The 26,094-nt window shown below is 47.9% G+C and overlaps 1 protein-coding gene across 1 annotated transcript in view; it reads left to right on the forward strand.

The window, feature by feature from the left end:
* LOC144511339 (complement C1s subcomponent-like) overlaps positions 1-26,094 on the forward strand; it is a 53,563-nt gene that overhangs the window by 2,671 nt on the left and 24,798 nt on the right. The window contains exons 2-7 of the mRNA XM_078241610.1: positions 129-345; positions 2,577-2,754; positions 11,830-11,949; positions 17,063-17,259; positions 19,205-19,352; positions 25,420-25,532. Coding sequence (XP_078097736.1) covers positions 129-345; positions 2,577-2,754; positions 11,830-11,949; positions 17,063-17,259; positions 19,205-19,352; positions 25,420-25,532 — 973 coding nt within the window. The remainder of the gene's footprint in view (positions 1-128; positions 346-2,576; positions 2,755-11,829; positions 11,950-17,062; positions 17,260-19,204; positions 19,353-25,419; positions 25,533-26,094) is intronic.

The raw sequence follows: 26,094 nt of genomic DNA on the forward strand, positions 1-26,094 counted from the left end.
ATGAATTGGACAAGATGTGAAATGATAACTAATTGAGAACAAGAAAGAATAATTGTGTCTCCCTGTTCCACTTGATTCAGCGTATTTACTTTGTGTTTGTGTGGGTCTCTCTCTCTTTGATTCTTTAGGGTGATTCTTTCTCTCCTCTTCCTGCCTCCGGCTTCCTGCACCATCTCACTGAGCGGCTTGCAAGGTCAGCTCACATCTCTCAATTACCCCCAGGGTTACCCCAATAATGTGCAGCAGAGCTGGGAGATACAGGTTCCGAGTGGTTATGGCATCAAGCTCTCCTTCACGCACATCGACATCGAGACATCTCCAGAGTGTGCCTACGACAATCTGCAGGTAATCTGTTTCTGTATCAGGTCAACACTTCAGTTTTCACGAATTTAATTATCAGCCTCTCCTCCGAGCAGCGATATTGCTTCCTTGTATGTCCTACTTATATCTGCTATAAGTCTTAATTCTTAAGAACATAAGAACATAAGAACTCGGAGCAGGAATAGGCCATCTGGCCCCTCGAGCCTGTCCCGCCATTCAACAAGATCATGGCTGATCTTTTCATGGACTCAGCTCTACTGACCCGCAAGCTCACCATAACCCTTAATTCCTTTACTGTTCAAACATTTATCTATCTTTGCCTTAAAAACATTCAGTGAGGTAGCCTCAACTGCTTCACTCTAATAAAGTTACTGCGAAAATCCCCTAGTCGCCACACTCCAGTGCCTTTCAGGTACACTGAGGGAGAATTTAGCATGGCCAATTCATCTAACCAGCATGTCTTTTGGAATGTGGGAGGAAACCCATGCAGACACAAGGAGAACGTGCAGACTCCACGCAGGCAGTGACCCAAGCCAGGAATTGAACTCGGGTCCCTGGCGCTGTGAGGCAGCAGTGCTAACCACTGTGCCACCATGCCACCCAATTCTTGATAAACATGAGTAGATCCAAGTATCTGTCTATTCATTTCAAGATTATTATATCTCTCTGTGTATCTATCTACCCATCTATCTATCTGTCTATCCATTTCTGTTTATCATCCATCTCAACTATTTATCATCTGTCTCTCTCTATCTGTCTAACTCTCTCTTTACATATTTCTTTAACTATCCAACTGCCTATCCATCATACCTCTGTATATTTATCACCCATCTCCGTTTATCTACTGATCTATTATGAGATAAAATGTATTGGCTCTGGAGAGGTTGCAGAAACTATTTGCAAAGGTGATACCATGTTGAGCTGGTGTACTTCCCAAGAAAGAGAGAAGAGGAGCCATCGTTCATATTTTGAAAGGTTTTCATCGAGTCCACACAAACAGAGTGTTTCCCTTTGTGGTGAAGGTGGGGTGGTGGGAGCAAAACTGGAATGAGAGAGTATAAGATATTACCTAGAAATCCAACCAGGAACTCAGGAGAAACTTCCTTAGCCAGAGAGAGAGAGTTGAGAATCATAGAATCCCTACAGTGCAGAAGGAGGCCATTCGGCCCATTGAGTCTGCATTGACTACAATCCTACCCAGGTCCTATCCCCGCAACCCCACATATTTACCCTGCCAATCCCTCTAACCTACACATCCCAGAACACTAAGGGACAATTTAGCATGGCCAATGTACCTAACCTGCCCATCTTTGGAGTGTGGGGGGAAACCAGAGCACCCGGAGGAAACCCATGCAGACATGGGGAGAATGTGAAAACTCCACACAGAAGTGACCCAAGCCGGGAATTGAACCCGGGTCCCTGGAGCTGTGAGGCAGCAGTGCCACCGTGCCGCCCAATGTGGAAGTTGCTACCACAGGGAATGAGTTGGGAGTTGGAATGAGAGGGGAGATCTAATAGAGGTGTACAAAATTATGAAGGGTATAGATAGGGTGAACAGTGGGAAGCTTATTCCCAGGTCGGAGGTGACGATCACGAGGGGTCACGGGCTCAAGGTGAGAGGGGCGAAGTATAACTCAGATATTAGAGGGATGTTTTTTACACAGAGGGTGGTGGGGGCCTGGAATGCGCTGCCAAGTAGGGTGGTGGAGGCAAACACGCTGGCATCGTTTAAGACTTACCTGGATAGTCACATGAGCAGTCTGGGAATGGAGGGATACAAACGAATGGTCTAGTTGGACCAATGAGCGGCACAGGCTTGGAGGGCCGAAGGGCCTGTTTCCTGTGCTGTACTGTTCTTTGTTCTTTTTTGTTCTTTGAATAGCATAGATGCATTACAAGGGAAGGCTGGATAAATACATGAAGGAGAAAAGAATAGAAAGATAATGCAGATGGGGTAAGATGTGGAAGAAGAGGGGTGCACAAACGCCATCATGGAGTGATTGAGCCAAATGGCTTGTTTCTCCACTGTCCATCCATCCATCCATCCGTCCGTCCATCCATCCATCCGTCCATCCATCCATCCATCCGTCCGTCCGTCCGTCCGTCCGTCCACCCGTCCGTCTATCCATCCATCCATCCATTCTTCTGTCCATTTCCCTCCATCTGTCTCTCTCTTTCTCTCTTTGAGGATCTCACAGTTGACGAGATGTCAATCATTTTCTGTGTCATTTCCTGCACCTGCCACTCCCACCCAGATCTTTTGTGATGAAGCCCTTCATCCCCGAATCTGTGGCAGCAAGAGCAGAGAGCGGAAAAGATTCCAGTTCCCCCACGAGTACCACACCACTGGAAACTGGATGAGAGTGACCTTCACATCGGATTTCTCCAACGAGGAACGCTACACTGGATTTGCCGCCTATTATACAGCAGTTGGTAAGAGATACATAGAGCGACACAAAACATGTGGAGAGAGAGAGAAAAGACGGGAGCAAGGGAGAGAAAGAGGGAGGGGGGAGTGAGAGAAGGAGAGGGAAAAGAGTGAGAGGGAGGGGGAAAGGAGGGAGGGGAAAAGGAGGAAGGGGGGAGGGGGAAGGAGAGAGTGGGAGGGAACAGGGGAGAGAGAGAAGGATAAAGAAAAAGGCAATGGGAGAGAGAGGGGGAGATAGGGAATGGAGAGAGAGGGAGAAAGAGAGAGGGGAGGGGCAGAAAGAGGGGGAGGGAGAAGGAGAAGTGGAGGGGAGGGAGAGAGGGAGGGGACAGAAAGAGAAGGGGAGGGAGGAGGAGAGAGAGAGACACACACAAACAGAAGGAGGAGGGAGTGAAAGAAAGGAGGGGGTGACAGTGGGAGGGAGTAGGGAGAGGGAGGAGAGAAAGAGGGGGTAGGGAGGGAAAGGGAGGGAAGGAAGGATGAGGGGGAGAGGGAGGGTGGGGGAGAGAGAGGGACATAGAGCGAGGGAGGGGCAAGAATGGGAGAGTGGGGAGAGAGGAGAAAGAGAGAAGAAGGAGGATGAGGAAGGAGTGGGAGGGCTTCTTCCTTGGATCGAATTCTCACTCTAAGCAGACAGGGAGGAGTTGGTAGGTTAAAGGAACCGTGGTGCACAAAAGCTAAGCGGGACCTAGTCGAGAAGAAAAGGAAAGCGTACAAAAGGTTCAGAGAGCTTGGCGAAGATAGGGATCTAGATGAGTATACGGCTTGTAGGAAGGGACTAAAGAAGGAAATTAGGAGAGCCAGAAGGGGTCACGAGAAGGCCTTGGCAGGTAGGATTAAGGAAAACCCAAAGGCGTTCTATAAATATGTGAAGAGTAAAAGGATGAGACGTGAAGGAATAGGGCCTATAAAAGGTGAAGGCAGGAATGTCTGTACAGAACCAGTAGAAATGGCAGAGGTGCTTAATGAGTATTTTGCCTCGGTTTTCACAGAGGAGAAGGACCTGGGTGGATGTATCTTAGAATCTTAGAATCCCTACAGCACAGAAAGAGGCCATTCGGCCCATCGGGTCTGCACCGACCACGATCCCACCCAGCCCTACCCCCATATCCCTAGATATTTACCCACTAATCCCTCTAACCTTCGCATCCCAGGACACTAAGGGCAATTTTTAGCATGGCCAATCAACCGAACCCGCACATCTTTGTACTGCGGGCTTGCGGTGGACTGAAAAGATTGAATATGTGGACTTTAACAAAGAGGTTGTGCTGGAATCTTTGAATGGCATCAAGATAGATAAGTCGCTGGGTCCGGATGGGATGTACCCCAGGTTACTGTGGGAGGTGAGGGAAGAGATTGCAGAGCCTCTGGCGATGATCTTTGCATCGTCGATGGAGACGGGAGAGGTGCCGGAGGATTGGAGGATTGCGGATGTGGTTCCTATTTTCAAGAAGGGGAATAGGGATAGCCCAGGAAATTACCAACCGGTGAGTCTAACCTCAGTGGTTGGTAAGCTGATGGAGAAGATCCTGAGGGACAAGATTTATGAGCATTTAGAGAGGTTTAGTATGCTCAAGAATACTCAGCATGGCTTTGTCAAAGGCAGATCATGCCTTACGAGCCTGGTGGAGTTCTTCGAAAATGTGACTAAACACATTGACAAAGGGAAAGCGGTAGATGTGGTTTATATGGATTTTAGCAAGGCGTTCGATAAGGTCCCCCATGCAAGGCTTCTCGAAAAAGTGAGAGGGCATGGGATCCAAGGGGCTGCTGCCCTGTGGATCCAGAAGTGCCTTGCCCAAAGGACAGTAAGAAGTTTAACAACACCAGGTTAAAGTCCAACAAGTTTATTTGGTAGCAAAAGCCACACAAGCTTTCGGAGCTGCAAGCCCCTTCTTCAGGTGAGTGGGAATTCTGTTCACAAACAGAGCATATAAAGGTACAAACTCAATTTACATGAATAATGGTTGGAATGCGAATACTTACAACTAATCAAGTCTTTAAGAAACAAAACAACGTGAGTGGAGAGAGCATCAAGACAGGCTAAAAAGATGTGTAATGTCTCCAGACAAGACAGCCAGTGAAACTCTGTGTTAAACTTCTTACTGTGTTTACCCCAGTCCAACGCCGGCATCTCCACATCTTGCCCAAAGGAGGCAGAGAGTGGGTATAGATGGGTCTTTTTCTAAATGGAGGTCAGTCACCAGTGGTGTGCTCCAGGGATCTGTTCTGGGACCCTTGTTGTTTGTCATTTTTATAAATGACCTGGATAAGGAAGTGGAGGGATGGGTTGGTAAGTTTGCCGACGACACGAAGGTTGGTGGGGTTGTGGATAGTCTGGAGGGATGTCAGAAGTTACAGAGGGACATAGATAGGATGCAAGACTGGGCGGAGAAGTGGCAGATGGACTTCAACCCAGATAAATGCGTAGTGGTCCATTTTGGCAGGTCAAATGGGATGAAGGAGTACAATATAAAGGGAAAGACTCTTAGCAGTGTAGAGGATCAGAAGGACCTTGCGGTCCGGGTCCATAGGACTCTTAAATTGGCCCTGCAGGTGGAGGAGGTGGTTAAGAAGGCGTATGCTGTGCTAGCCTTTATCAATCGAGGGATTGAGTTTAGGAGTCCGGGGATAATGATGCAGCTATATAAGACCCTCGTCAGACCCCACTTGGAGTACTGTGCTCAGTTCTGGTCGCCTCATTACAGGAAGGATGTGGAAAAGATTGAAAGGGTGCAGAGGAGATTTAGAAGGATGTTGCCTGGATTGAGTGACATGCCTTATGAGGATAGGCTGAGGGAGCTCGGTCTTTTCTCCTTGGAGAGATGTAGAATGAGAGGAGACCTAATAGAGGTATATAAGATGTTGAGAGGCATAGATCGGATGGACTCTCAGAGGCTTTTTCTCAGGGTGGAAATGGCTGCTATGAGAGGACACAGGTTTAAGGTGCTGGGGGGTAGGTACAGGGGAAATGTTAGGGGGAAGTTTTTCACACAGAGGGTGGTGGGTGAGTGGAATCGGCTGCCGTCAGTGGTGGTGGAGGCAAACTCAATGGGGTCTTTTAAGAGACTCCTGGATGAGTACATGGGACTTAATAGGATGGAGGGTTATAGGTAGGCCTAAAAGGTAGGGATATGTTCGGCACAACTTGTGGGGCCGAAGGGCCTGTTTTATGCTGTAGTTTTTCTATGTTCTTCTATGTTCTAATCTCCTTTGCAAGCCATGGATTGGCCCTCTTACCCATTTTGCTTTTGTGTCAGACAGGAATAAACAGTTGCTGCAGTTCCCCCATGCGTTCCTTGAATGTTTGCCATTGCCTATCCACTGTCATCCCTTTAAGTAACTCTCCCCAATCTATCAAGGCCAACTCATGCCTCATATCCTCATATTTCCTTTATTTAGATTCAGCAAACTAGTCTCCGAATCAACTACTTCACTCTCCACCTTGATAAAAAATTCTATCATGTTATCGTCGCTCATCTTCAAGGGGTCTCGTACATCTAGATTAGCAATGATTCCCTTCTCATTTCATAGTCCTCAGTCTAAGGTAGCCTGCTCTCTAGTTGGTTCCTACACATATTGGTGAAGAAAACCATCCCGTATACGCTCCAGGAATTCCTCCTCTACGGCATTGTGGCTAATTTGATTTAGTCATAGAATCCCTACAGTACAGAAGGAGGCCATTTGCCCCATCGAGTCTGCACCGACCACAATCCCACCCTGGCCCGATTCCCATAACCCCACATATTTACCCTGCAAATCCCCTTGACACTAGGGTCAATTTATCATGGTCAATCAACCTAACCCGCACATTTTTGGACATATTTGCCCAATTTATGTGAAGGTTAAAATCACCCGTGATCACTGACATTCCCTTATCATATGCATCTCTAATTTTGTGTTTAATGTCATTCCCAACATCGGCGCTATAGTTTGGGGCTCTGTATATGACACCCACTAATATTTTTTGCCCCTTAGTATTTCTCAACAGAAAGACAGGCTCCACATTGTCAGAGCTAATATCCTTTCTCACTATTGTGTTAATTTCCTCTTTAACCAACAATGACACTCCACCACCTTGTCCTTTATGCCTGCCCTTCCAAAATACTGAATACCCTGGGACATTCAATTCCCACCCTTGGTCACCCTGCAGCCATGTTTCTGTAATCCCAATTATATCGTACCCATTTACATCTATCTGTGCGATTAGTTCATCGACTTCATTGCAAATGCTCCACGCATTAAGGTACAGAGCCTTTAAGCTTGTCTTTTTAACATTGTTTGCCTTGCTCCCAATATTTCTCTCTATAGCCATGTTTGAACTTTGTCCTTGGTTTCTCTGCCTATCACTTTTCTTATTCCCTTTTCTACCTTTTGTTTTTGTCCTTGCTCCCTCCTTTTCTGACTCCTTACATAGGTTCCCATCCCCCTGGCATATTAGTTTAAACCCTCCCCAACCGCTCTAGAAAACAGTCCCCCTCGGACATCAGACCCAGTGCTGCCCAGGTGTAACCCGTCCAATTTGTATGGGTCCCATCTCTCCCAGAAGCAGTCCCAATGCCCCAGGAATCTGGAACCCTCCCCCTGACACGTATTCAGCCATGTATTCATCCGATATATCCTGTCATTTCTACTCTTGACTAACACGTGGCACCGGTAGTAATCCTGAGATCACTACCATTGAGGTCCAATTTCTTAACTTTCTTCCTAGCTCCCTGTATTCTGCCTCATCCTTTTTTTTGCCTATGTCGTTGATATCGATGTGTAGCACGACCACTGGCTGTTCACCTTCCCCCTCCAGAATGTCCTGTACCCGATCCGAGACGTCCTTGACCCTGGCACCAAGGAGGCAACATAGTCTCATTTACAGCCACAGAAACGCCTGTCTATTCCCCTTACAACTGAATCCCCTATAACTATTGCACTGGCACACTTTGTACCCCTCCCCTCTGCAGCAGAACCAACCGTGGTGCAACGAGTTTGGCTGCTGCTGCTTTCCCCGAGAGGTCATTCCCCTCAACAGTATCCAAAGCCGTATATCTGTTTTGCTGGGGAATGGTCACAGGAGATTCCTGCACTACCTGCCTATCTCTATTGCTCTGTCTGGTGGTCGCCCATTCCCTTCCTGCCTGCGGAGTCTGAGCCTGCGGAGTGACCACCTCTCTATACGTGCTATCCACACGATACTCTCTGACTCGCGGATTTTCCACAGTGTCTCCAGCCGCCGCTCGAGCTTCCAGGAGCTGTAACTGGAGACACTTCCCGCACACATGCTGACCCAGGGGACTGGAACTGCCCCCAGCCTCCCACATGGAGCAAGAGGAGCAAACCACGGAGCTCTCCTGCCATGTCTTACCCCTTTAAATTAAACTTTTGAAAGACGTTTTGTTTCAGATTATATCCAATTCTCCAGGGCCTTCCTTTCCTGCTCCTTGTTACTACCGAATATAACCTTCACAAACTCTAAACCACAGAAACACTATTGTGGTGTACAACAACAACACCTACAATGCCAAGAGAAAAAAGAAAAAACCTACTTACCAGTCACCAGCAATCACTCACCGGCTGGCTCTGACGGCATGGTTCGATTTCCTTCTACCTCTCACTTGCCCTTACGTCTCCCTCACAGGTCCGCCTCCTCCGAAGATGGGCACCTCTTTCCCCTCAGCACCGAATTCCTGACACCCTCACTCTGGCTGAAATCTCATTCTGGCTGTAGCCTCTCTCCCACTGGTCGTGCGCAGGCTCACTGGTCGTGCGCAGGCTCACTGGTCGTGCGCAGGCTCACTGGTCGTGCGCAGGCTCACTGGTCGTGCGCAGGCTCACTAGTCGTGCGCTTGCTAAAATCACTGCCTTATATACAGCTGAGGTGAGCTGGGATGACTCACACACCAGTCTTCAATTCCTAAGTGTTCCCACCTATTGAGGCCCTAAGCAGGCTTCAATTGATTGACAGATAACTGCCACCTAGCTAACTGGGTCAGTTGCTTATTGACCTTTAAACCAGGCTCCTGATTTTTAAAGAGAAAAAAAGTGAAACACTTACCAATAGTTACCCACTCAGCTCTGAATTCCTGATACCCTCACTCTGGTGGTAGTGGAAGGGTCTTTTTCCGGCTGGAGGCCTGTGACTAGTGGTGTTCCGCAGGGCTCTGTATTGGGACCTCTGCTGTTTGTGATTTATATAAACGATCTGGAAGAAGGTGTAACTGGGGTGATCAGTAAGTTTGCGGATGACACGAAAATGGCTGGACTTGCAGATAGTGAGGGACATTGTCAGAGGCTACAGAAGGATATAGATAAGCTGGAAATTTGGGCAAAGAAATGGCAGATGGAGTTCAATCCAGATAAATGCGAAGTGATGCATTTTGGTAGAACTAACGTAGGGGGGAGCTACACGATAAATGGCAGAACCATAAAGGGTGTAGATACGCAGAGGGACCTGGGTGTGCAAGTCCACAGATCCTTGAAGGTGACGTCACAGGTGGAGAAGGTGGTGAAGAAGGCATATGGCATGCTTGCCTTTATAGGACGGGGCATAGAGTATAAAAGCTGGGGTCTGATGTTGCAGATGTATAGAACGTTGGTTCAGCCGCATTTGGAATACTGCGTCCAGTTCTGGTCGCCACACTACCAGAAGGACATGGAGGTTTTAGAGAGAGTGCAGAGGAGGTTTACCAGGATGTTGCCTGGTATGGAGGGGCTTAGTTATGAGGAGAGATTGGGTAAACTGGGGTTGTTCTCACTGGAAAGACGGAGGATGAGGGGTGACCTAATAGAGGTGTATAGAATTATGAAAGGCATAGATAGGGTGAACGGTGGGAAGATTTTCCCCAGGTCGGTGGTGACGTTCACGAGGGGTCATAGGTTCAAGGTGAGGGGGGGGGAGGTTTAACATGGATATCAGAAGGACGTATTTTACACAGAGGGTTGTGGGGGCCTGGAATGCGCTGCCGGGCAAGGTGGTGGAGGCGGACACACTGGGAACGTTTAAGACTTATCTAGATAGCCACATGAACGGAGTGGGAATGGAGGGATACAAAAGAATGGTCTAGTTTGGACCAGGGAGCGACGCGGGCTTGGAGGGCCGAAGGGCCTGTTCCTGTGCTGTATTGTTCTTTGTTCTTTGTTCTCTGTCTGAAATCTCAATCTGGCTGCAGTCTCTCTCCCACTGGTGTGTGCAGGCTCACTGGTCACTATCTGTGTGTGTCTCTGTGTATGAATTTGTGTGTGTGAGTGTGTGTGTATGTGTGAATTTGTGTGTGTGTCTCTGTGTATGCATTCGTGTGCGTGTGTCTCTGTGTATGAGTTTGTGTGTGTGAGTGTGTGTGTCTGTGTCTGTGTGCGTGTGTCTCTGTGTATGAGTTTGTGTGTGTGTGCTATTGTGTGTGCGTGTGTCTCTGTGTATGAGTTTGTGTGTGTGAGTGTCTGTGAGTGTCTGTGTGTGCGTGTGTCTCTGTGTATGAGTTTGTGTGTGTGTGTCTGTGTGTGCATATGTCTCTGTGTATGAGTTTGTGTGTGTGAGTATCTGTGTGTGTGTGAGTGTCTGTGTGTGTCTGTGTGTGCGTGTGTCTCTGTGTATGAGTTTGTGTGTGTGAGTATCTATGTGTGTGTGTGTGTGAGTGTCTGTGTGTGTGTGTGTGTGTGAGTTTGTGTGTGTGTTTGCGTGTGTGAGTGTGTGTGTCTCTGTATGAGTTTGTGTGTGTGAGTGTCTGTGTATGTGTGTGTGTGTGCGTGTGTCTCTGTGTATGAGTTTGTGTGTGTGAGTGTCTGTGTGTGTGTGAGTGTCTGTGTGCGTGTGTGTGTCTGTGTGTGTGTCTCTGTGTATGAGTTTGTGTGTGTGTGTCTCTGTGTATGAGTTTGTGTGTGTGTGAGTGTCTGTGTGTGTGTGTGTCTGTGTGTGTGTGTGTCTGTGTGTGTGTGTGAGTGTCTGTGTGTGTGTGTGAGTGTCTGTGTGTGTGTGTGTGTGTGTGTGTCTCTGTGTGTGAGTTTGAGTGTGTGAGTGAAGTTTTGTGTGTTTGGATGATTCGATGCATGAAGCCACCAGGAGGGGTGGAGTGCAGTTGGCAGCCAGCACAGGGACTGACTCTCTGTGGGCTTGCCTCTTTCCTGATGCCGGATCGCTGGCTCAGGCACTGAGGTCCTGGCAATGAGAGACTCCCCATACTCCAGAAACCTTCCAGCAGCCCCAACATGGTTTCTATGACGTGCTTTCAGCCCCTCCCACCAGGATGGTAAGATCCCCGGCTGACACTGGGTCGATACCAGCGGCAATGGGTGTAAAACTCTTCCATAAATCTTACAGAGCTACATTAAATTAGAGCAGATGTGAGAAGTCAGTGGTGACCCCACACACTATCTCCCGCCTGACTAAATGCCCCCCTCCACCAAACTCACCATGGGATGGCGGATGACAATAAATTCTGACCTGTGTGTGAGTGTGTGCATGTGTGCACATGTGTTTGTGTGTGTGTTTGCGAGTGGGTCTGTCTGACTTTCACATGGGCCCGGGACTGTTCCTAGAACCGGCAGCAGGCCAAACCTCACACTTCCACTTTCCCCTCAAGGGCTCAGAGAATGGACAGTAGTTTGAGCCTCTGGGATTTTGACAAAATACCAGCCTCCACCAGCAGGGAATGCAGGGGAGCAGGTGACTCAGTATGAATGAAGCAAAGAACGCTCAATATCTCCGTTTGATCACGTTTGAGGGGAGACTTAATAGAGGTGTATAAAATTATGAAAGGCATAGATAGGGTGAACGGTGGGAAGCTTTTCCCCAGGTCAGTGGTGACGTTCACGAGGGGTCATAGGTTCAAGGTGAAGGGGGGGAGGTTTAACACGGATATCAGAAGGACGTATTTTACACAGAGGGTGGTGGGGGCCTGGAATGCGCTGCCGGGCAAGGTGGTGGAGGCGGACACACTGGGAACGTTTAAGACTTATCTAGATAGCCACATGAACGGAGTGGGAATGGAGGGATACAAAAGAATGGTCTAGTTTGGACCAGGGAGCGGCACGGGCTTGGAGGGCCGAAGGGCCTGTTCCTGTGCTGTATTGTTCTTTGTTTCTTTGTATCACAGATATCAATGAATGTGAAGAGGCGAATCCTTGTACCCATTACTGCAACAACTATATTGGAGGATTTCATTGCTCCTGTCGACCAGGCTACTTCTTGCACGAAGACCAAAGAACCTGTGGAGGTAAAAGATTGTCCTTTACATTTGGTCCAATAGCAGAAATAGATAATCATGGAATCACACAATCCCTACTCTGCAAAAGGAAGCCATTCGGTCTATCGAGCCTGCACGGATAACAATCCCACCCAGGCCCTATCCCTATCATAAAATCATAGAAACCCTACGGTACAGAAAGAGGCCATTCGGCCCATCGAGTCTGCACCGACCACAATCCCACCCAGGCCCTACCCCCATATCTCTACATATTTTACCCGCTAATCCCTCTAATCTACGCATCCCAGGACTCTAAAGGGCAATTTTAGCATGGCCAATCAACCTAACCCGCACATCTTTGGACTGTGGGAGGAAGCCGGAGCACCCGGAGGAAACCCACGCAGACACGAGGAAAATGTGCAAACTCCACACAGACAGTGACCCAAGCCGGGAATCGAACCCAGGTCCCTGGAGCTGTGAAGCAGCAGTGCTAACCACTGTGCTACCGTGCCGCCCCAATAACCCCAGACATGGGCCCATATATGTGCCCATAATGGGCACATATAACCCCACACATTTACCCTGCTAATCACCTTGACATGAAGGGGTAAATTGCCATGATCAATCAACCTAATCAGCACATCTTTAGAAGGTGGGAGGAAACCGGAGCACCCGGAGGAAACCCACGCAGACACAGGGAGAACGTGCAGACTCCACACAGACAGTGACCCAAGGCGTGAATTGAACCCAGGTTCCTGGCGCTGTGAGGCAGCAGTGCTAACCACTGTGCCACGGGAGTTCAAGTACAGAAAAGAGGCCAGTTGAATCCATGCAGGCTCAGTGTAATAATAAATCAGTCAATCCCACTCCCCAAAGCTTCTCCTTTTGTCTTGAAATTCTTAGTGCGGAATTTCCCCACAAAATGACGATGGCCAGAATTTTCCGGCTGTTCACGCCTCGATGCCACTGCAAGTGAGGACAGAGAATTTGGCACTCAGCCAAATCTGCAGCGGGACTGGAGAATCCCGCCGACGTGAATGACCAGAAAATTCCAGCTGAAGTATCACTGTGAATGAGAAAACCAATGTGATTGGCTCTGGATGTCTGGAATCCAATCGCAATTTTCCCACACTTAGTCATTGTTTACAGGGAGAGGGGTGAGTTTTGCACCGGTTCTGAGAGGACCAGGGCCTGAACACGCCGGCAAGCCCGGCTTCACAGAGGTCAGGCACCGTTTGTAAAGGTCGCCCCGATCTCAAAGTGAAATTGAAGATCCCCTCCATCCCCTGCAGACATCGAGACCACCCCCTCATTGAAGGCATGTTTTCCCACCACCCCCAACATAAATCACTGGCACTGGGGCATTGGGGCCCTCCCAATGGGTTCCCCTTCATGCCGCCCTCCCTTCATGATCCCCTTTATGCTAGACTGACAGGTCCAGGTTGGCACTGCCAGATGGGCACTGAGCAGCCATGCCCTCAACCAGCTGAGGGCTTCAATGGTCTCCGAGCCTCCCATCCACCATTGCCATCATGCTTGGTCTCCGTTCGTGGGACCAGTAGTGACCCTTGCTGGGTTCCCGCTGTGCTCGAGGGTCAAAGAATTCCTACATGATCTGTGCTGGGTGTAACACAGCTGAAACATCACAGTCTTTATCCTCTTCAGGCGGTTCCTCGCTTTTCCTCGATCTCAGGACATCCCAAAGCGTTTTACAACAAAGTCCTTCTTCAAGATCAACACAGTCATCATAACAGCAATGGCTCCTTTGGTGGTGCTCTTGCCCTGAGTTCAAGGATCTGTGCCGGCCTCAATTCCTTTTCTATGCCATTTCCCCACAGCCCTCTATTCCCCAATCTATCAAATACTTATCCACCTCCACTTTAAACACTTCTCATGCATGAATCACAAAATGTTGGTTTGCAGGTGCAGCAGGTAATTAAGAAGACAAATGGAATTTTGTCCTTCATTGCTAGAGGGATGGAGTTTAAAAACAGCGAGGTTATGTTGCAGCTGTATAAGGTGCTGGTGAGGCCACACCTGGAGTACTGTGCACAGTTTTGGTCTCCTTGAGAAAGGATATACTGACATTGGAGGGGGTGCAGAGGAGATTCACCAGGTTGATTCCGGAGTTGAGAGGGTTGGCTTATGAGGAGAGACTGAGTAGACTGGGGCTATACTCATTGGAATTCAGAAGAATAAGGGAGGATCTTGTAGAAACATGTAAGATTATGAAGGGAATAGATAAGATAGAAGCAGGAAAGTTGTTTCCACTGGCAGGTGAAACTAGAACTAGGGGGCATGGCCTCAAAATAAGGGGGAGCAGATTTAGGACTGAGTTGAGGAGTAACTTCTTCACACAAAGGGTTGTGAATCTGTGGAATTCCCTGCCCAGTGAAGCAGTTGGGGCTACCTCATTGAATGTTTTTAAGGCAAGGATAGATAAATTTTTGCACAGTAAAGGAATTAAGGGATATGATGAGCGGGCGGGGTAAGTGGAGCTGAGTCCACAAAAAGATCAGTCATGATCTTATTGAATGGCGGAGCAGGCTCGAGGGGCCAAATGGCCTACTCCTGTTCTTAGTTCTTATGTTTTGGTGATCCATCCTCCACTGCCCTTTGGGGCAGATGTGACTTTAAATCAAGGCTGTTGTGGGTGAATGGGGAAGATCCCATGGCCATAATCCATGAAGATCCCATACAAACAAAGAAAACAGGACAAGAACATTTTTCCTGGAGTCTGGGCCAATATTTATCTTCTCAGTCAACATCATAACAAAGCATATTACTGTGTCTGCTCCCCACATATTGCTATTTGTGGGATCTTGCTGTGCACAGACTGGCTGCAGCCATTTCTGTGTTTCCCAACTGGAAACCTTGAACGAACAGGGATATCCACTGCTTGCTGAAGTCCAGGTCTGAGGTGTTCAAGTCAGGCGACACTGACCTATACAAGAAATGATGTGGAGATGCCGGCGTTGGACTGGGGTAAGCACAGTAAGAAGTCTCACAACACCAGGAGAACAGAGGCCACTCCATCTGACGAAGGAGCATTGCTCCGAAAGCCTGTGGTATTTGCTACCAAATAAACCTGTTGGACTTTAACCTGGTGTTGTGAGACTTCTTACTGTGCTATACAAGAAAGCCAGATACAATCTAAGGAGATCCATCAAAGATGCCAAGAGACAGTACCGGACCAAGCTCGTGTCCCAGGCTAGCCACACTGACCCCCGCCGACTATGGCAAGGTCTGCAAGACATAACAAGCTACAAGATGAAGGCATGTAAAATCGCCGGCTCCAACGCACCCCTCCCTGATGAGCTCAATGCATTCTACACCCATTTTGAGCAAGAGGTCAGTGAGAGCACGCCCTCCACCCTGGAAGCTCTGGATGAACCTGTATCTGGGGTCACCATTGCAGATGTCAGAGCAGCTTTCTCGAAGGTCAACCCACGGAAAGCGACTGGCCCGGATGGGGTGCCCGGATGTGCACTCAGATCCTGCGTGGATCAGCTGGCGGGGGGATTCGCAGACATCTTCAACCTCTCTGTACAACAATTTGGGGTCCCTGTCTGCTTCAAGAAGACAATCATCATCCCGGTACCTAAGAAAAGCCAAGCAGCGTGCCTTAATGACTATTGTCCGGTGGCTCTGATATCCATCATTCTGAAGTGCTTCGAAAGGTTAGTCATGGCACGAATCAATTCCAGCTCCCGGACTGCCTGGATCCACTACAGTTTGCCTACCGCCGCAACAGGTCCACAGCAGACACCATTTCCCTGGCCCTGCACTGAACCCTGGAACACCGAGATAACAAGGACACCTGTGTCACACACCTCCTTATTGACTACAGCGCCGCCTTCAACACTATCATTCCCACAAAACTCATCTCCAAACTCCATGGCCTGGGCCTCGGCTCCTCTCTCTGCGACTGGATCCTGGTCATCCTAACCCATAGACCACAATCCATAACGATAAGTAACAACACCTCCTCCACGATCATCCTTGGCACCGGTGCCCCACAAGGCTGTGTCCTCAGCTCCCTACTATACTCCTTATACACCTATGACTGTGCGGCCAAATTCCCCATCAACTCGATTTTCAAGTTTGCTGATGACGCCACCGTAGTGGGTCGGATCTCAAACAATGAAGAGACAGAGCACAGGAATGAGATAGAGAATCTGGTGAACTGGTGCAGCAACAATAATCTCTCCCTCAATGTCAACAAAACAAAGGAGATTGTCATCGACTTCAGGAAGCGTAAAAGAGAACATGCCCCTGTCTACATCAATGGGGATGAAGTAGAAAGGGTTGGGAGCTTCAAGTTTTTAGGTGTCCAGATCACCAACAACCTGTCCTGGTCCCCCCATGCCGACACTATAGTTGAGAAAGCCCACCAATGTCTCTACTTTCTCTGAAGACTAAGGAAATTTGGCATGTCCGCTACAACTCTCACCAACCTTTACAGATGCACCATAGAAAGCATTCTTTCAGGTTGTATCACAGCTTGGTATGGCTCCTGCTCTGCCCAAGACCGCAAGGAACTACAAAAGGTCGTAAATGTAGCCCAATCCATCACACAAACCAGCCTCCCATCTATTGACTTTGTCTACACTTCCAGCTGCCTCAGCAAAGCAGCCAGCATAATTAAGGACTTCACGCACCCCAACATTCTCTCTTCCACCTTCTTCCGTTGGGAAAAAGATACAAAAGTCTGAGGTCACGTACCAACCGACTTTAGAACAGCTTCTTCCCTGCTGCCATCAGACTTTTGAATGGACTTACCTTGCATTAAGTTGATCTTTCTCTGCACCCTAGCTATGACTGTAACACTACATTCTGCACTCTCGTTTCCTTCTCTATGAGTGGTATGCTCTGTCTGTATAGCGCGCAAGAAACAATACTTTTCACTGTATACCAATACTTGTGACAATAATAAATCAAATTAAATCAAATCAGTGACCATTTCAAAAGTCTATTGGCTTCTATGGAATTCTATGGCGCATCCACTTTTTACAGCCATCGACGGATTCACTTGTCCCAGATTGCCGAAAACTAATGTATGTTTCCTCCTTTTTCCTGACCAGAGCCTCAATGTCCCTCGTCAGCCAGGAGTCCCTAAACCTTTGTGTCTTTTCACCTCTAGTGAACTGCAGTGGGGAAGTGTTGACAAGTTTCAAAGGCATTATCACCAGCCCCAACTATCCCGACAATTACGCGGAGAACTCTCAGTGTCAGTACAAAATTGAAATTGAGAAAGGTTTCGAGGTGATCCTGGGATTCGCGAAGGATTTTGACGTGGAAGGGGATCCTTCAATCGGTTGCACATCTGATGTCTTAAAGGTATGGCCGTCTTTAAAATGGTCCCTTTATCCCTACAGTAAGTCCCTTAAAACAGTCAGCCCTTCTCCAGCCTTTACACAGAGAAGGAAGAGGCCATTCAGCCCCTTTCCATCCTCCTGCCCAGAACAGGACGAGGCCATTCAGCCCCTCTCCAGCCTGAACACAGAACAGGAAGAGGCCATTCAACCCCTTCCAGACCTGTTATCTAAATAACTCCTCAGATGCCGATGTCTCTTCATCAGATTCCCTTTATTTACAAAGTTAACTCCACTCTAAAGGAACACTTCAAGTTCAGAATCAGAATCCAGAGTGCCAGTAGACCTGGCACTCCCACAGTTATATATTGGTGATGCTTCCTGATTGGGCAGGCAATTATGACCTCAATCAGGGAGCTCATACTCTAAGAGGGCAACCTCATAAGCCTTGCTGAAGTCATTAACTTACACAGAACAGAAAAAGCGTATTCAGCCCCTCTGCAGCCTTTACACAGAACAGCAAGTGGCCATTGAGCCTGTTTCCACCTTGTTAACCAAATCAGGAAGAGCCTTTTCAACCTCTCTCCAAGACTGTTACACAGGAACAGAAAAAGCCCATTAATCTTCGAAGAGATCTTGTCAAACAGGAATAGAAGGACGTTCATTCAGCCCCTCTGTAGTCTCCCAAGTTGGCTCACTAACCTTTGGGGTCAATGCCACTGGGGGGAACAGAATAGAATCATAGAATTATGGCACGGAGACGGCCCTTTGTCCCAAATTGGTCCATGCCGACCAAAATGCCCATCTAAGCTAACCCCACTTGCCTTCATTTGGCCCATATATAGTCTTAATATTATATAACTTATATTATAGTCATATTTAATCTTCAGCAATCATTTAGTTACTCTCTTTTTCTTCTCACAGGTGAAATGAATGTAAATCATCAATCTTCCGATGATCCAAGGGTTCAGGAATAACAGTTATGTGGGAGGTTGGAGCAGCTGGAGTTATTCTCCTGTAGAACTAAGAAAGCTAGGAGGAGATTTATTGCAGGCATTCATAATTATGAAAGGTTTAAACAATGGGGGACACGGTAGCACAGTGGTTAGCACTGCTGCTTCACAGCTCCAGGGACCTGGGTTCGAATCCCGGCTCGGGTCACTGTCTGTGTGGAGTTTGCACATTCTCCTCGTGTCTGCATGGGTTTCCTCCGGGTGCTCCGGTTTCCTCCCACAGTCCAAAGATGTGCGGGTTAGGTTGATTGGCCAGGTTAAAAAATTGCCCCTTAAAGTCCTGGGATGTGTAGGTTAGAGGGATTAGCGGGTAAAATATGTGGGGGTAGGGCCTGGGTGGGATTGTGGTCGGTGCAGACTCGATGGGCCGAATGGCCTCCTTCTGCACTGTAGGGTTTCTATGATTTCTATGATTTCTCCCTGTGTCTGCGTGAGTTTCCTCCGGGTGCTCCGGTTTCCTCCCACAGTCCAAAGATGTGCGGGTTAGGTTGATTGGCCATTCTAAATTGCCCCTTAGTGTCCCGGGATGCATAGGTTAGAGGGGTTAGCGGGTAAATATATGGGGATAGGGCCTGGGTGGGATTGTGGTTGGTGCAGACTCAATGGGCCGAATGGCCTCTTTCTGCACTGTAGGGTTTCTATAAAAGGAGGTGAAGAAAGTTATTGACAAGTCAGTAATCACAAAAGAGACAGATTTAAGGTGATTGAAAAGAGAATCAGAGGGGGCATGAGAAAAATCTTCAGTTTATGCAATAATTGTTTGTGTTTGAAATGCACTGCCTGAGAACGTGGCAGAAACAGATTTAGTAGCAGCATTCAAAAGGGGATTGGATAAACACTGCGACGAACTCCATTATTCTTTGAGAGAGCTGGTGGAGATGTGATGGGCTGAATAGCCTCCTTCACTACCAGACTATTCTGAGATTTTGTAACCAATGTGGATTTTCCCGGTTCCAGGTCACGTCTGGGAGAAAGGAATACGGGCCGTTCTGTGGAGACGAAGCACCAAATATAAAAAGACGTTTGTCAAATGTGGTGGAGATAACTTTCAACACAGATAGTCAAGGACAGAAGAAAGGGTGGAAGATCATTTACAAATCAACCGGTAATACATAGAATTTGCTGAAACCACCTTGAATTTCACTTTTTACAACATGGCTATTTGGCCGATCCTCTCCAGAGCCTCTGTCAGCTGCTTTGAGCCAATATGCTGCAAATAATCTATACGCTGCTTCTAACCTGTATAGAATCATAGAATCCTACAGTGCAGAAGGAGGCCATTCAGCCCATCGGGTCTGCAGCGGCCACAATCCCACCCAGGCCCTATGCTTGTAACGCCATGCATTTAACCTAGCTAGTCCCTCTGACACTAAGGGACAATTTAGCATGGCCAATCCACCTAACCCGCACACCTTTGGAGTGTGCGAGGAAACCGGAGCGCCCGGAGGAAACCCACGCAGACACGGGGAGAACGTGCAAACTCCACACGGACAGTGACCCAAGCCAGTAAGCGAACCTGGGTTCCTGAGCCAGCAGCGCTAACCACTGTGCCACTGTGCCGCCAATAATTTATATGCTGCTTTTAATCTATATGCTGTTTCTAATCCGTATGCTATTAATAATCTATATAGAATCATAGAGATATACAGCACGGAAACAGGCCCTTCAGCCCAACTGGATCACACCGACCAGTTTTCCTAAACTGAACCAGTCCCATTTGCCTGCGTTTGGCCCGTATCCCTCTAAACCTTTCCCACCCATGCACCTGTCCAAATGTCTTTTAAATATCTGCCTCTACCAACTCCTCAGGCAGATCACCCCATACACGCACCACCTTCTATGTGAAAAAGTTGCCCCTCGGGTCCCTTCTAAATCTTTCCCCTCTCACCTTAAACCAACGCCCTCTAGTTTTGGACTCCCCTACGCTGGGGAAAAGACTTGGTCTGTGCCCCTCATGATTTTATAAACCTCGATAAGATCACCCCTCATCCTCCTGCGTTCCAGAAGAAAAAGTCCCAGCCTATCCAGCCTCTCTTTATAATTCAAACCTTCCAGTCCCGGTAACATCCTTGTAAATCTTTTTTGCACCCTTTCCAGTTTAATAACATCCTTCCTAAAGCAGGTTCTAATCCTTCCTATGTGATCCTTATGCTAATTCTCTGTATGCTACTGATAATCTGTTGCTTGTAACCGAAATGTTGCTAATAATCTTCATGATGCTAACAATCTTCATGCTACTAATTATCTGTATGTTGTTTATAAGTGATTTCCTATGAGTTAATCAGAATAGAACATAGAACATTACAGCGCAGTACAGGCCCTTCGGCCCTCGATGTTGCACCGACCTGTGAAACCAATCTAAAGCCATCTAACCTACACAAGAATATCCGTTTTACCATCGTCACATTTAACCTTGTCTGTATTGCTGAGACTTCTAGCTTATCTTGGCTTTCCCACCCATGCTATCTCTTGCTGTCTGACTCCAAAACTCTGTTATTGCTAAAAAAGGTCAGCTTGTGCAGTTCTTGCAATTTGAAATTCTGCTGTCTTTAAGGTGCTTTGTAACATAGAGAAAGCTGGTTTTCTTCAACAAAGGAATCTGTAACCATTTTTCTATTATTCTCTTATTAATTATTGATTTTTAAACCCCACTATGCAATCATATTAAAGCCTCAACCTTTGTCATTTTTATTCCCTTGCAAAGAGTAACAAAGAACAAAGAAAAGTACAGCACAGGAACAGACCTCCAAGCTCATTGCCGATCATGATGCCCTAAATAAGCTAAAAAAAACCTTCTGCCCTTACTGGGTCCGTATCCCTCTATTCGCTCCCTATTCCTGAACCCATCCAGATGCCTCTTAAATGTTGTTAATCTGTCTGCTTCCACCATCTCCTCTGGCAGCGTGTTCCAGGCACCCACCCCTCTCTGTGTGAAAAACTTCCCCTGCACATCTCCTTTAAACTTGCCCCCGCTCACCTTGAACCTGTGCCCCTTGTAATTGACACTTCCACCCTGGGGGAAAGAGCCTCTGACTATCCACCCTGTCTGTGCCTCTCATAATTTTGTAGATCACTATGAAGTCTCTCCTCGATGTGGAGATACCGGCATTGGACTGTAAAGACTCACTTTCCAACTATTCTTCACATTCTAATCTGTAATTACTTGCAGTTGTGTCTTTGCCTATATATACCGTGTTTGTGAACTAACCTCCACTCACCTGATGAAGGAGCAGTGCTCCAAAAGCTCGTGATTCCAAGTAAACCTGTTGGACTTACAGTCATCTAAGTTTACATGCTGTAAACCTCAATGACTCTATGACTCATAGAGTCATAGAGTCATAGAGGTTTACAGCATGGAAACAGGCCCTTCGGCCCAACTTGTCCATGCCACCTTCTTTTTTTAAACCCCTAAGCTAGTCCCAATTGCCCACATTTGACCCATATCCCTCTATACCCATCTTACCCATGTAACTGTCTAAACGTTTTTTAAAAGACAAAATTGTACCCGCCTCTACTACTACCTTTGGCAGCTTGTTCCAGACACTCACAACCCTCCGTGTGACAAAATTTCCCTTTTGGACCCTTTTGTATCTCTCCCCTCTCATCGTAAACCTATGCCCTCTAATTTTAGACTCCCCTACCTTTGGCAAAATATATTGACTATCTAGCTAATCTATGCCCCTCATTATTTTATAGACCTCTATAAGATCATCACTCAGCCTTCTACACTCCAAAGAAAAAAGTCTCAGTCTATCGAGCCTCTCCTTATAACTCAAACTATCAAGTCTCGGTAGCATCCTAGTAAATCTCTTCTGCATTCTTTCGAGTTTAATAATATCCTTTCGATAATAGGGTGACCAGGACTGGACACAGTATTCCAAGTGTGGCCTTACCAATGCCTTGTACAACTTCAACAAGACGTCCCAACCCCTGTATTCAATGTTCTGACCAATGAAATCAAGCATGCTGAATGCCTTCTTCACCACTTTGTCCACCTGTGACTCCACTTTCAAGGAGCTATGAACCTGTATCCCTAGATCTCTTTGTTCTGTAACTCTCCCCAACCATTAACTGAGTAAGTCCTGCCCTGGTTCAATCTACCAAAATTAAACTCCATCTGCCATATACTGCAGCATGATTTCCCAACTCTTGTACTCAATGCCCCGGCTGATGAAGGCCTTCTTAATCACCTTGGCCACCTGTGTTGCCACTTTTAGAGAACTGTGGATCTGCACGCCCAGATCCATCTGTCTGTCAATGTTCCTAAGGGTTCTGCCATTTGCAGTTTAATTCACATCTAAATTTGATTTTGATTTGATTTTGATTCGACAAACACATTTGTCTGGATTAAACTCCACCTGCCAAGACTCTATCTATTTATATCCTGTTGTATCCTCTGACAATCCCCGGCACTATCAGCAACTCCACCAACCCTCATGTCATCCGCAAACGTACTAATCAGACCACCCACATTTTCCTCCATATCATTTATATATACTGCAAACAACAGCACTGATCCCTGCGGAACACCACTAGCTCCAGATCCCCATTCTGAAAAACACCCTCCCACCACTACTCTTAAAACCTCAACCTTTGACATTTTTATTTCTCTACCACTTTACTATTTAAATTAAATGCTACCAATAATCTGTATGCTGTTTATAATCAACTGTGTGGCACGGTGGCACAGTGGTTAGCACTGCTGCCTCACAGCACCAAGGGTCCCAGGTTCGATCTGGCCTTGGGTGACTGTGTGGAATTTGCATGTTCTCTGTGTGGGTTTCCTCTGGGTGCTCCAGTTTCCTCCCACAGTCCAATGATGTGTAGGTTAGGTGGACCGACCATGCTAAATGCAGATAGGGGATAGGGTGGGCATGGGTAAGATGCTCTTTCGGAGAGTCGGTGCAGACTCGATGGGCCAAGTGGCCTCCTGCACTGTAGGGATTTTATAATCTATATGCCACTAATAATCTATATGCTGTCTATAGTGGGTGAATTTCCAGCAGCGATGTGACCAGTACGGATCGCGCTAAATTGGGAAAATTCTGTGCGGGCCCAAAAATGGGATTTGCTGCGTCTGTAAAATGTTTTGCTATCTCCCCGGTTCCTTTCTACTGGTGCAAATCGGATCTCGCCCAGCAAGGGGACAAGGCTGTTCAGCATTAGATTGATCTGATTTCAATCCCATTGATGAGTTGGTATATGATCACCCCACTCCTGGGCCAACCCAGGCTGGAGCCTGCACCAGAACAATAGGAAGCCCCTGGTCAGGATCAGGAAACAACCACCCATCAGACCGAGGAGGGGACAAGAATTCAGCGGGGACGGAGACCTTCGCTGTACAGGATTCGCACGTCCTATGATGAGCTGCCGGACACCATATGCTGCCCGAGACTCCGCCTGAGCAAGAAAACAATGCAGCACCTGTGCCATGTCCTCACAGTCCTGGCACCTCTTGGGGGAGAGGGTCACGGCAGTCCTGAACTTTTTTGTCACCAGACTATTCTGGAGCTTGAGCAAGAACTTGTGTGGCATCTCTCAGCCATCAGCCCAAAAGTACATCCGGGGAAGTTACAGATGCCCTTTATGCCCAGGCACCCCACTACAACCATTTTGGATGATCTTCCTCCTGTTTGACACTGGAGGGGTTCTTCAACTACCGACAGTACAGTCAAGGTGACTGAGTTGACTTCTCCCAGAATTGTGCTTGTACTCAGGCGGCCAGTCCTAGAGTTCTCAGAGCACTTCTGGAGATAGAGAGAGACAGAGATCGAGAGAGACGTCTTGCTTCTTTCAGAAAGAGAAGGACTCCCTCAGTACTGACCCTCTGACAGTGCAACTGACCCTCTGACAGTGCAACATTCCCTCAGTACTGACCATCTGACAGTGCGGCACTCCCTTAGCACTGACCCTCTGACAGTGCAACATTCCCTCAGTACTGACCCTCTGACAGTGCAGCCCTCCTTCAGTACTGACCCTCTGACAGTGCGGCACTCCCTTAGTACTGACCCTCTGACAGTGCAACATTCCCTCAGTACTGACCCTCTGACAGTGCAGCACTCCCTCAGTACTGATCCTCTGACAGTGCGGCACTCCCTTAGTACTGACCCTCTGACAGTGCAGCACTCCCTCAGTACTGACCCTCTCACAGTACGGCACTCCCTCAGTACTGACCCTCTGACAGCGCGGCACTCCCTCAGTACTGACCCTCTCACAATGCGGCGCTCCCTCAGTACTGACTCTCTGACAGTGCGGCGCTCCCTCAGTACTGACCCTCTGACAGTGCAACATTCTCTCAGTACTGACCCTCCGACAGTGCAACACTCCCTCAGTACTGACCCTCTGACAGTGCGGCAGTCCCTCAGTACTGACCCTCCGACAGTGCAGCACTCCCTCAGTACTGACCCTCTGACAGTGCGGCGCTCCCTCAGTACTGACCCTCTGACAGTGCGGCATTCCCTCAGTACTGACCCTCTGACAGTGCAACATTCTCTCAGTACTGAGCCTCCGACAGGGCAACACTCCCTCAGTACTGACCCTCTGACAGTGCGGCATTCCCTCAGTACTGACCCTCTGACAGTGCAACATTCTCTCAGTACTGAGCCTCCGACAGGGCAACACTCCCTCAGTACTGACCCTCCGACAGTGCAGCACTCCCTCAGTACTGACCCTCTGACAGTGCGGCGCTCCCTCAGTACTGACCCTCTGACAGTGCGGCATTCCCTCAGTACTGACCCTCTGACAGTGCAACATTCTCTCAGTACTGAGCCTCCGACAGTGCAACACTCCCTCAGTACTGACCCTCTGACAGTGCGGCAGTCCCTCAGTACTGACCCTCCGACAGTGCAACACTCCCTCAGTACTGACCCTCTGACAGTGCAGCCCTCCTTCAGTACTGACCCTCTGACAGTGCAACATTCCCTCAGCATTGACCCTGTGACAGTGCAGCACTCTCTCAGTACTGACCCTCTGACAGTGCAGCACTCTCTCAGTACTGACCCTGTGACAGTGCAGCACTCTCTCAGTACTGACCCTCTGACAGTGCAGCATTCTCTGTTAGAGGCATACTGGGCTGAATGGCCTCCATCTGCTGGCCTCTCATATTACTCTGGCGAATGATTGTTTGTGTTCTGTTGAAATCTAACGTGGTATCCTATATGTTTTACTTGCAGCTAAGCAATGTCCCACTGATATTATGGAGCACAGCTTCATTCAGCCGAAGAGAGTGGAATATGATTATAAAGATTCTGTGGAATTGCGCTGTGAGAGTGGGTTTGAACTCTACGTAAGTTATTAGCCATTAAATTGTGTGCTCCTTTAAAGAAGCACCATGAACATTGGAGCCCTTTTAATTCTGGCCAAAACTGTTGTCATTTTTATGTCTATGCTTTCTGCTCTGATTTAAAAGGTTGAGGGATCAATTCCCACTCCAGACACACCCGAGTGAAGGAATCTAACCCAAAATGATGGTGCAGTACTGCAAGAGAGCTGCACTGTCGGAGGTGAAATCTTTCATTAAACTGAGGCTCAGTCTGCCCTTTCGGGCAGTTGTAAAGCTGCATCAGCCACTATTTTGAAGAAAAGCAGAACAATTAGGAGAGCAAAGAGGGGATAAGAGAAAGCTCTGGCTGGTAAAAGAAGGGAAAATCCCAAGATATCCCATAAGTAGATCAATGGGAAGGGGATAGCCAGGGAAAGAGTAGGGCCCATTCGGGACAAAGGGGGCAAGCTGTGGGTGGAGCCAGAAGACATTGGTGAGTGTTGAATGAATACTTTGCATCCGTCTTCACCCAAGAGAATGAGGATGAAGGTATGGAATTCAGGGAGAGAGACTGTGAGGTTCTTGA

This window comes from Mustelus asterias, chromosome 24 (assembly GCF_964213995.1).
Source record: "Mustelus asterias chromosome 24, sMusAst1.hap1.1, whole genome shotgun sequence".
NCBI classification, from domain to species: domain Eukaryota; kingdom Metazoa; phylum Chordata; class Chondrichthyes; order Carcharhiniformes; family Triakidae; genus Mustelus; species Mustelus asterias.